Below are 12,419 nucleotides of genomic sequence, written 5' to 3'. Positions count from 1 at the left end.
ATGTCATTTAACAATGTAATGGATTTAAGGATTTTAATAAGATTTCAAATGTCATAGTTAATGTAGTTAGATACATATGGTCTAAGAAATAGTGTAGTGTAAAAGTCAACTAATCAAGGGATAATTAGCCGAGAGCATTTTTGGCAGCCTTTTAAAGATAAAACATACTGTTTTATATTATATAAATCAATTCAACTTAAAAGACATAATGTTCTAAGTCACATTGAACACTCTGATTTTAACAATTTTTGAAAAAAAGTTACAAGGACTGTTCTATCTCCAAATGTTTTTTTAGGTTTTTAAGCAAGAAAATATTAAAATCCACATATCTTTAACGTTATTGAATTGTTCTCCCGACTCCACGTTTAGTAGTTTTTAAATTTTCAAAATCCGACAATAAATAAAAAAGTTATGCAATACTAAATCTTTACATGCTTTTTTCTCAAAAACAATAAACTGGCACTTAGAACAAAACGTTTTTCAAGCGATGATATTTTTATCCATTCAAAGAATCTGAATATTCAGTGATAAATTGTCTTTACATTAAAAACGGAACTTATCACTGGTGTTTGTTATTGTCAAATATTTCAATCACAGTGACTGTTTCTTTTTTCTGGAAGAAAAACAATATTTTGTATCATCTTAGTTCTTACAGGTGTTTAGTTTTTCATATGACATGTTGACCATAAAAATGTTATAACTATTGTTCGCTTTCTAATTAAAAAAAATGTATTAAAGTTTATCACTGTTGTCCAAGTTTATATACAACTCAATACATTTAAGTTTATCACTAATGTTCAAGTGTATCATACAACAACTTGCATTAATGTTTACCACTGTTGTTCAAGTTTATCATTGAATAACTTGTATTAAAGTTTATCACTACTGTTCTAGTTTATCATACAACAACTTGCATTAATGTTTATCACAACTGTCTAGTTTATCATACAGCAACTTGCATTAAAATCTGTGTTAAAAAAGTTTATCACTATTTTGCAAGTTTATCTTATAACAACTTACATCAAAGTTTTTCACTATTGATCCAGTTTATCATACAACTCACATTTAAGTTTATCACTATTGATAAAGTTTATCATACAACAACTTACATAAAAATTGATCACTTCTGTTCCAGTTTATCATAAAACAACTTTATACATTAACGTTCATCACTATTGTTCCTGTTTATCATACACTACATAAAGGTTTATCCACACAAATGTCTCAGTCTCTCATTTAGCTCCTTCTCTTTTTTCAACAATGCTGTAGTGTGTTTCTTATATGCATCAAATTCCTGAAAAAGATAATAAAAGTTCACATTTAATTAAGTCTATGTATAATTCAATAGATATAATAAAATGTCATTATCCAATTACAGTACATCTGTGAAATCAGCACCAGCCTGTTAAAAGACAAATCTTTTAGTTGTTTGATAAAAACTATCCATTTTACGAGGTTAAATTATGTGTGAAGCTTAAATATTTTGGGAAAGAATTGGTACTGTTTAAATTTTTTGCCAGACATAAGGCTTCACTGCAGGGTTTGCACTGTACTACATGTACCAGGGATTTAAAATTTTCATTTTTCTTAATTGACATTTTTAGTCATTTACTATGAGAAGTAAAGTACAATAAGCATGTAACTGTTGTGTATGAATCATTAATCAAAATTCAGTTTAATATAAATTAAAGCAAATCATTTCAAACTAAAAACAACAAGATATGTTTGTAAAACATGTATGCCCCCTATGGGCAGCCAATTAGTCATGTGATCAGGTTATTATGCATGACTTCTGATCCAGTGAACAAAAAATTAATAAGGGTTATCTACTGGTCATGACTAGTCACAAGGTAATAATTATTGTAACCCTATAGGTTGTGTGCAGCAATTTAAGTTATTACAAATCTTACCAAATAAAATATGCATAAACTTTAAGAATCATGTAGGCCTCATTAATGACAGCCAAGTTCTTATATTACATAAGACCTTCAAATGTGTATACCAAAAGCATTTTTAGTTTAATATAAAAATATCAACCAAGGCAACTTGACTTGTTGAGTTATTGGTCAGAAACCATCTTAAAGTACAAGGTCAATTTGACACTGACCACTTGACCCAAATATCAATAGGGGTCATCTACTGGTCATGACCAATCATCATATAAAGTTTGAAGTTCCTAGGCCTAAGTGTTCTTTAACTATGGATTGAAAATCGTTTTTACTTACAAGGTGAATGTGACCTTGACCTTTGACCCCAAAATCAATAGGGGTCACCTACTGGTCATGGCCAATCATCATATAAAGTTTGAAGTTCCTAGACCTAAGCATTCTTTAATTATTTATCTGAAACCATTTTACTTACAAGGTCAATGTGACCTTGACCTTTGACCCCAAAATCAATAGAGGTCATCTACTGGTCATGACCAATCATCATACCAAGTTCGAAGTTCCTAGGCCTAAGCATCCTTTAAGTATAGAGTGGAAACCATTTTCACTTCAAGTAAATGTGACCTTGACCTTTGACCCCCAAATCAATAGGGTTCATCTGCTGGTCATGACCAATCATTAAACCAAGTTTGAAGTTCCTAACCTAAGCGTTCTTAAGATATTGATTGGAAACCATTTTTATCTACAAGGTCAATGTGGCCTTTGCCCCTTGACCCCAAAATCAATAGGGGTCATCTACTGGTCATGACCAATCACCATACCAAGTTTGAAGTTCCTAGGCCTAAGCCTTCTTTAGTTATTGATCGGAAACCGTTTTTACCTACAAGGTCAATGTGACCTTTAGCCCTTGACCCCAAAATCATTAGGGGTCATCTACTGGTCATGACCAATCACCATACCAAGTTTGAAGTTCCTAGGCCTAAGCATTCTTTAGTTATTGATCAGAAACTGTTTTTACCTACAAGGTCAATGTGGCCTTTGACCCCTTGACCCAAAATCAATAGGGGTCATTTACTGGTCATGACCAATCACCATACCAAGTTTGAAGTTCCTAGGCCTAAGCGTTCTTTAGTTATTGATCGGAAACCGTTTTTACCAACAAGGTCAATATGACCTTGACCTTTGACCCCTTGACCCCAAAATCTATAGGGGTCATCTACTGGTCATGACCAATCACCATACCAAGTTTGAAGTTCCTAGGCCTAAGCCTTCTTTAGTTATTGAACGGAAACCGTTTTTACCTACAAGAATAATGTGACCTTGACCTTTGACCCCTTGACCCCAAAATAAATAGGGGTCATCTATTGGTCATGACCAATCACCATACCAAGTTTGAAGTTCCTAGGCCTAAGCGTTCTTTAGTTATTGATCGGAAACCGTTTTCACCTACAAGGTCAATGTGACCTTGACCTTTGACCCCTTGACCCTAAAACAAATAGGGGTCATTAAATGGTTATGACCAATCACCATACCAAGTTTGAATTTCTTAGGCCTTAGCATTATTTAGTTATTGATCGGAAACCGTTTTTACCTACAAGGTCAATGTGACCCAAAATCAATAGGGGTCATCTACTGGTCATGACCAATCACCATACCAAGTTTAAAGTTCCTAGGCCTAAGGGTTCTTTAGTTATCACTCAGAAACCATTTGGTCAACGGACCGAAGAACCGACAGACAGACAAATGCAAAGCAATATACCCCCTCTTCTTTGAAGTGGGGGCATAATAAACAATTTATAAAGTATAAACTGAAAAAAACCTCAGTGTCTTACATTCACAATAACTTTTGATGTGACAAAGCTAAATGGGTGAAAGACACAGAATTTTACATTTGACACAAAATATATCCCAACTTGAACTACAAAATTAATACAATTAAGGAAAAGCAACAAAATAATTACATCATTATCAACAATGAAGCGTTTATGACATTCTTCCACACATTTTATATTTCCTTGCATTTAAAGCACCATAAACTGGCAATTAGGAACATGTATAGTTACACTATTGCTCCTTTTGCCAAATTCGCTTAAATCTGTTTCATAGAATTACCAATAACTAGTGTGTAAATCTTCATATCATACCCTCACAACATTTTCCAGTATCATAATTTTTATTATCCAAAAATGAAACCCTACTAAAATTCTTGATCAAATGGGTATTGCAGAAAACCCTACTAAAATTCCCACTCCAATGGTTATTGCAGAAAACCAATCCAATGGGTATTTGGTGAGGCCCATGTCCAAAAGTGATCAGCCTAAATACTACCAGTTTTGAGCCAGGCCAGCTTGCACATTCTGACTTGTTATTTTCCCAAAAATATCAAAATATAAGTTCATGTACTGACGCACACAGCAAATTTGTGCCATCTGATCTTGATCTGCACTGGTCATTTAATGGGTATATAAATCTGTTGCCACCTGAGTAAGCTATAGGTTACATTCATTCCAGTACTGTTTTTTAATGAACTGTATATTGTGTAACCATAGCAACAAAACTGTCTGTGATGACACAACTGACAACATTGCAAGCAAAGCTGAGCAGCAGTTTGAATGTGGCTTTTATTTATCCTTTTTTGCTTTTATGTTTTTGTTTGTTTTGGTTTTTTTTTGGTTTTTTTTAATTTTATATGTAGGATCTAATTATAAGTTATACAAAATCAACTTCTGACTTTTATCAACAAGACATTTATATACAACATTAGCGTACAGTGACAGTACTTTTATCTTTCACTTCTTCACCTATTTTTTCTCAACAGAGTAACGGAAGCCTGTATCATTTAATGATGTTTTAACAACTCTGAAAATGTGTCCATCTTTGTTTGGGAACCTTTTTAAAAAAATGTTAGTTCTTGTCCTCTGCTGCCTTTTTCCTTCCTGTACAAAAATAACGTTTTGAATATGGACAATTAATATGCTCTTTATTGACTAAATTTTTTGTTACTTAAATCTAAAATCATTTCACAATTTCCTAAAATCAAATGTTTTATAGTGGAAAGTCCTGTTAACTTAAGGGCGCTTGCAAGCACCTGTGAAGTACTACAAATATCTTGCTTTGCACCAATTGCAATTGATAATAGCTATTTCCTTCATTATTGTCAAATTTTACTGTATGTTCAGGTGCTTAGTGACCTACTTTTGATTCAAAGTTTTTTGGGTTGGGGAAAATAAATAGGGAAATTGCACAGAGGTAAAGGTAACAACCAATTGGTGCTTCAAAATTATACCATTAAGGGGCATGATTGTTGTCATGTTTGAAGTCAAAGCTCAATGGTAAAACCTACTTTTTGTACCATAATGGGCATTAAACAAAGATTACATATATACATTACATTTTGTTCATGAAAAAGACATATTTGATATGCTTAGTTTATTTCAGAAGTGGTGAACATTTTAAAAAAAAAGACATCTGAGAGTATGAAAGTTTGATAAAGATCATGCAAATGTTGATGCATGTCTATTTAAATGTGAATGAAAAATAGCCAAACTTCAATCTTCAAAGGAAGGAATTTAACGTTAAGTTTCTAGTTATGATCATGGGTGTAAGAAAAGTTTCCAGCTTGGGTTTTAAGTGTTTATTGGGCCATCCTGCAATGCCATTATGAATAATTGTAGTGTTAACATGAATCATATAATCAATTATCTCCAAGGTAAGTGATAACAAGATACCTGTGAAAAAATTATCAACACATTTAGCGCTTTAGCACTAAGCAATGTCATTTGAATAAGAAAATTGTTAAAATGAATCATATAATCTATTACCTCCATGCTAAGTGGTAACAAATTATCTGTGAAAAAATTATTTACACATTTAGCGCTTAAAGTTAAGGAAGTGGTCGTAATACATATGTGTAAGTGTTTGTCCTAGCTTTTCTCAGTGGTCACAAGCATGCATCCTACTTTGGCACCATTACTGGTCAGTGGTTAGCCCAGAAAACAGACTCAAGAGTGGTTCCAAAAAGCTATTGAATATTTGACAGTTGACTGCAAGACTGTTGTAAATCCTTCTTTATTTCATATAAGTTACTGCAGTTTTGCTGTCAACCTTTGATATAGACTTTAATCAAATATATGTGTTTGCAAATAGATATTTTAACTAAACATCGTAAAAATTTATGAAAGATATATTTTGACGAAACATCGTATAAATTTTCTTATCATTAGTCATGCATGACACAATGGCTTCATCAATTCAATATGTGATCCACATACATACACAAAGTGAGTTGACAACATATGATATTTACCCTTAACTCTGTGGTTACTGAACTCTTTAGAATTGAAAACTTTGATGATTTTAAATTTCCCAATACAGTTGACTTACTATCATGCTTTTAACATATCACATACATTATTATACATGCAAATGCTTTATCATATCAAATGTTTGAGCTATATATTAAGAAATATATAAAGATTAATTTCAAATATCAAATCAGAAAAAAGACACAGAAGCTGAATATTTCCTAAAACTAATTTTGTTTTATCCTTAAATTACTTTTTTCACAAAAAAATGAGTATACAAAAAGTATGACATCATAATAGGCATTTTCCTTCTCTAAAAATCTTAACCTTTTAACGTAACAATGATGTTAAGGTCCAAGTCACAAGTTCAAGACTTTTGTTTGTTTGTTTCATTTTACGCCTTTTCCCAACAGTATTTCAGTCATATAGGCAGGTAGTTTTCTAACCATCGTTCCTGGAGAGTTACACCAGTACTACACTACCTTCCTCTGTGCTAAACTACCAAAGCATCTCCCGGGGATCGAACCCACGCCAGAGAGGTAACTGGATTAGAAGTCATCGACTCTAAACCCTCGACCACGGAGGCGGTATTAAATGTCCTATAAAGCTGTGAAAATCCTGTTGTCCTAAATGGAGGTCAGAACCAAAGAATGTCCATAATAGAGGACAGTAGGAAGTCAGAAGCAAAGACTATCCAGGATAGAGGACAGTAGGAAATCAGATTCAAAGAATATCCTGGACAGTATTATATGTGAAGTGTTCATGATCTATGTGTCCTCTATAGAATTTATAATAAAAATTTGTTCAAAGAATAACCACATAAAATATTCTAAATAAATTACTTGTACAAAAAAGTAAGTTATGGTCAAAAATGCTGTCAAACCTGTTATCAAAAACCTATTCAGATTATTAAAAATCTATGATGGCCTCTAAAAGCAGATGACAATGCATAATTGATCAAAAATTGATCGGAAATGGTAATTAATGCATGCTTGAAATTCAAATTTTCTACATCTTTACTTTAAAATGGCCTTTATCACAGGTTTTACTTTTAATTACAGAAATTTTTCATATATTAACGTTACCTTGGTGACATCATTTGCTCTGCTTTCAGCATCATCAAGATCATCTCGTAACTTTTTAACAGCTCTGTTGGCATTGACAGCTGCAGCTTCACGTCTGTAATAAATATTGACATAATAATAATCTTAAAACTTCTTACATTACATTAGAAGAACAAGAGAATGGGGATGAGAGGTAGCTGGAATTTTTTTTCAAAGTCATATCAACACAGTAATGGTCATATGGCAACTGTCCAGCTTTATTATCGGAGGAAGATCTTTGTTGCCCCACTGATCATTATTTTAGGAACAGGTCAGCACCTGAGTAGAACCATATAGAACCAAAGATGTTCCTTAAGCTAGCTGGATAGCTTCCTCTTATTAAATAAACCCAGAGTGGTGTCTATTGAAATAATCAAAAGTGATGAGTGGCAATTGGTGTGAAGTCAACAAACCTTAAACCACTTGGCCACAGATTCATCTAAGAATTACATTGTTTAGTTGAAAACATTTTTATTTCCTTATAAGGGTTTTAGTTACATAAACAACTTGCACAGGTCATACTAGTTCTAGATTTACATCAAGAGAATGGAATTCTGACCTTAAGCACTCCCATATGCATGTGTCAGGCACAAACAGGGATCTGAGTAAAACCACCAACTTTCCATAAGCTGACTGGATAGCTTCTTCTCATGAAAGAATCCAAAGATTCTCACTGGATTTCAACCAAAACATCCATCATTGGGGATACAAAAATTTTGAATCTGGCACCCTTAACTACTCAGCCACAGAGGCCCCTTGTCATACTGAATTAAAATATCTACTTGCCTAAACAAACTAGTATGTAGTAAAGTTTCTACATTCCAAACACCAAGTACAATGTATTACGTCAGGAACCTTACATAATCTTTATATTAGATGGTTAGTAATGTCATAACAAAAACAGAAAACATTATGAATGCAAAAACTTACTCAAATTTCTCTTGCATTTCAAACACTGATTTTTCCATGTCCGTAATTTTCTTTTTTAGCACTTTATTGTCCGACTGTTCTTTCTGTAAATCAAATTAAAACTTAAATCAACGTCATATCTTTCTCATCTCTAAAAGAATACTACAAAATCATTTATGGACTCAACACCCCCAAGTGTCTGTGGAAAAAAAGCTTTACTCTCTGGTGTAAATACAACAGCCTAATATATCCACAACAGCACATGCATTTATGTGAATAGAAAATAAACTTTTATAGCCTTTCATTTCATTTTCACATAATTAAATTTGCTGTTGAACCACAAGTTTTGGTTTAGAATATACATCCCTCTTAACATTTCTACTATTTTGTATGTAAGAAGGTTAAGAATGCCAATTTGTTCTTTGCCACAAAAAAAAAAGATATTAAATAAACAGCATTGTTTAAAATAGCCTGGCAAATTTATTTTACTAAGTTTTTCGGACAAACAAAGTCAAAACACTACTTTTATTTTATTTTTGATAATCTTTGATATGGAAGAAGAAATAATATTAGATATTAAGCTGACAATAGGATTTGTCATTAAACCATTGACAGACATTTCTATTCTATATCACATAAATACCTGAACAATTTTTCCTCTCTGCATGGCAAGTTCTAAAAGCTCATCTTTTTCTTTTGTTAATTGCTGAATTTTACTGGTAGCTTCTGATACAGCATTCTGTCTACCATCAATCTGATTCTGTAACTTGTAATTAGCACCTATAATATATGCATTAAATATATACTATGCTCATCTTCGAATAAAAAAAATTTCATCACAGAAATGTATTGAAATTTATGAAATTCTAATTTGAATAAAGAATGAATAAACTATTTATGAGAAGCTGCATGCATGCCAAGTAAAAGTGATCTTTTCTTAAATAAACTGCCAGTTTTTTTTTTAACGATACGCACTAATGCTCTAGCCGGACAGTGCACTGTAAGAGTCAGATACTTTTGGTTTTAACAGATATAGTCAAGGCAGACTGCTTAGTCAAGATATACAGGCTTCTGACCTTAGTCTGTGGGTCAGTGGTGCCTTAGGTGTGTTATTACTACCAGAAGCACTCCAAGGGTTAAAGTGAATTGGTCTACAATGGGCACATTTTCAATAACAAATCAATACAGGACACATATTATTCATAAAATGCTTGTTAGTGTACCTTTAAGTCTTTCCTCTGTATCAGATAATTTATGCTGCAATGCTTTAATGTCTATTTTCATCTTATCTTGAATAGCTTGAATTTCTTGCCGTAATGTCTCTTCTCTAGCCCTTCCCTCTTGTATGGCTTGTCTACAATTATAACATTTATATAACATTACAATACAACACATGCTATAAATTACTGGAACTACCTATTGTATTGACTGAAACAAAACATGCATATGATTTCTATAAAATGACATATATGTGCACCCTCTCTTTTATGGCATGTCATAATACTAGTCTTGTACAATGGTGTTTTTTTTGTTGTTGTTGTTTTTTTTTGTTTATCCTCCAGATTAGGTCATGAAGCCACACTGAATTTACCAGAGCATAATTTAGCTACTTCATTGTCCCTTTATTCAGGGCATGCTGTCAAGCAGTTTAGCAGTACTAGTGCCAAGCTTTCGCAATGATCTGATATTACGTCTGAAAATGTCAGAGCAGTTTTAGGTACAGTGCAAATGACCATAAAAAGTATTTCATGATCAATCAAGAAAATGAACTGGACCCTCCTAGAATTAAATTCGGGTCTCCTGATTCACAGTCCAACACTTGATCAATAATTTGATTTAATCTGATGATTTGTACAATTCTTTACTGGCGGCACTTTTATATTGCATGTATGTCTGCACTACAAATATATTATGAGACTAACATTGCTATGTACTAATTCCTCTCTTTATGGCATGTCTACACTACAAATATATTATATAATGTAGTTTTGAACTGCTTTATAATTCATATAATGCAAATAAATTTCTCAAATTTTGATTATGCTTAAACTTTTTTCCAATGTAGCTGACAAAGGCCCTAGATGTTCATCCAGGGCTTTAACAACATTTTTGATTCATTTATTTAATGCAAAACAAATAATAATATGTAATTCTAATAGCATGCTCTTATTAATGAAGAAATAATATTTAAGTAAAATTTATCTAGATTTGAAACAGCTACTTAAGGATTGTACTGACAAAACAATACTACATGTATTAGCATTTAAGTACAAAAGATATTATCCAATCATAACAAGTTAGCATTAAATTATTTGCCTGCTTTGTTGGAAACAAAGACGTGTTCACATATAATTGAATCTATTAACAATTGATTATTAATCAATTACGTAAAATTTGTGCATGTTATTGATTAAAAGTTGTTTACATGTGACTGTCTTCGATCACCATCCCTGGGTATAAACTGCTATAAATAATTGCTATATACATGTAACTCCCACAAGCCTAAACTGTTGGAGTTATTATAAGTTTATTAACATTACAAATCATTATACTACGATAATAATGTAATTTACCTGTATTTTGTCTCTAATGATGAATACTGGTCTTTCACAGATGCCAACTTTCCCTCTAAAAGTCTTATTTTATCATCTTTCTCAACTATAGCTTTAGAAAACAATCGTGCATTCTCGTCTTTAAGACGATCATTTTCTTGCCGTAATTCCACATTCACTCTTTTATACTCATCTTTATACTTTATCATTTCTTCATGGTTCGAAGCAAGGTCGTTAAAACGTTTATCTAAAATATTAAACTTTCTTATTTCATGGTTAATATTTTCTTGGGCATTGTCTCGAAACTCTGTTAATTCTTTGTTTATTCGTTCAAGTGTTGATGTCCTGCTAAATGCCTCATCAGCACGATTTTTTAGTATCATAATAAGCTGTGACTGTTCATCGATGCGTGATCGTAACATGGCATTTTCCGTTTTATCATCTTTGGCTAAACCCTTTAGCTTTGATAATGTTGAAAATTCTACGTTACCCTGAAAAATGAGGAAATTTATCAAAATATTGTCATGTTAAGGTAGAAATTTAATTCTGATAGTTAAGGTAAAATAGCATTGGCATTCAAAATCTGTTTAATTCTCATTATAATCTTTTTAATCTTTGTAATAGTAAACTTAATTCAGTTAATAAATGGTGTTTATTTTACCTCCAAAACATCCTTACTTATCTAAGACTATAATATTCTGAAATCACAATAAATGACATTTTAAAAACTTGAAAGTAACTCATATTACCTCACTAGGATTGTCTCTTGAATCTCTTGATTCAGGGGAGCTAACCATTTGTCCATTTAGTTGCACAGAGTATTCCATCTTTAACAGATTGCCAAATCCCAACAAAGAAACAAAATGTCAGTACTGTTTCACTGAATTTTATGCCAAGAGGTCCGAGACTATCACAGCAGTGGTTCAAAATTATCAAACCGTATCACAGAAATCAGTATCTGTATCACAGAAAATTGTTCGCATATCATACTATAGAATATGGTTACTGTAATGTATATTAGAAACTGGTTACTGAATCACTGAAATATGGGTAACTGTATGACACAAAGTGGTTACTGTATCACAAATTTGTGTAACTGTATCATGGAAGCTGGTTACTGAATCCAACAGAGTAATGTCCCTTGAAATGAAACAATATCTGTGACAAACATTATGGCATTGTGTAAACTGCCCTACATTTCCACTCTATTTAAAATCCAATCAGATTACTTGTATAGTAATTACATTTAATACTATTACATGTAATAGTTAAATCTGGCACACTTTCAAAGTTTTATTGTCCTTTGTTTTATTTCCCTTCTAAGACTGTCCAACTTCTTACGTAAATAATGGCAGACAATAACAAAAACGTGGCTGTATCTGATGTAATATATCTCTCACAGTGTCAGACATTTAGCATCTAATCAGATTATCTGCAAAGCACAAAGAGAATTTAAATTAACTTATTAAGTATTGATAAAACAAGAATATAAATGAAAAGATCTATTACCACAACATATTGATTTCTGAATTTATCTACTGATTAACCGATTGTTTACCGGTAATTCTGTGAAAATGACCTAAAAGAGTAACAATCTCATTTTTACAGGAAGGGATAACCCAGAAAGTTGGACAGGACCCAAAATTGTTTTTCATTAATATGTTT

The 12,419-nt window shown here is 32.2% G+C and overlaps 1 protein-coding gene across 1 annotated transcript; it reads right to left on the bottom strand.

Moving 5' to 3' along the window:
- Window positions 1-707: 707 nt before the first annotated feature.
- On the bottom strand, window positions 708-12,186 carry LOC132754340 (coiled-coil domain-containing protein 89-like). Its single transcript, XM_060744959.1, has 7 exons — window positions 11,504-12,186; window positions 10,776-11,245; window positions 9,426-9,556; window positions 8,846-8,982; window positions 8,224-8,306; window positions 7,276-7,369; window positions 708-1,294 (listed from the first exon to the last, which is right to left on the bottom strand). The coding sequence occupies exons 1-7, from the start codon at window positions 11,579-11,581 to the stop codon at window positions 1,208-1,210; spliced, it is 1,080 nt and encodes a 359-aa protein (XP_060600942.1). The 5' UTR covers window positions 11,582-12,186; the 3' UTR covers window positions 708-1,207.
- Window positions 12,187-12,419: the final 233 nt, after the last annotated feature.

The sequence above is a fragment of the Ruditapes philippinarum genome, unplaced genomic scaffold, assembly GCF_026571515.1.
Source record: "Ruditapes philippinarum isolate M1 unplaced genomic scaffold, ASM2657151v2 ctg496_1_1_1_1, whole genome shotgun sequence".
In the NCBI taxonomy this organism is placed as follows: Eukaryota; Metazoa; Mollusca; class Bivalvia; order Venerida; family Veneridae; genus Ruditapes; species Ruditapes philippinarum.
The sequence above is the reverse complement of the archived record's forward strand: the minus strand, read 5'-3'. Positions and strand labels throughout refer to the sequence as shown.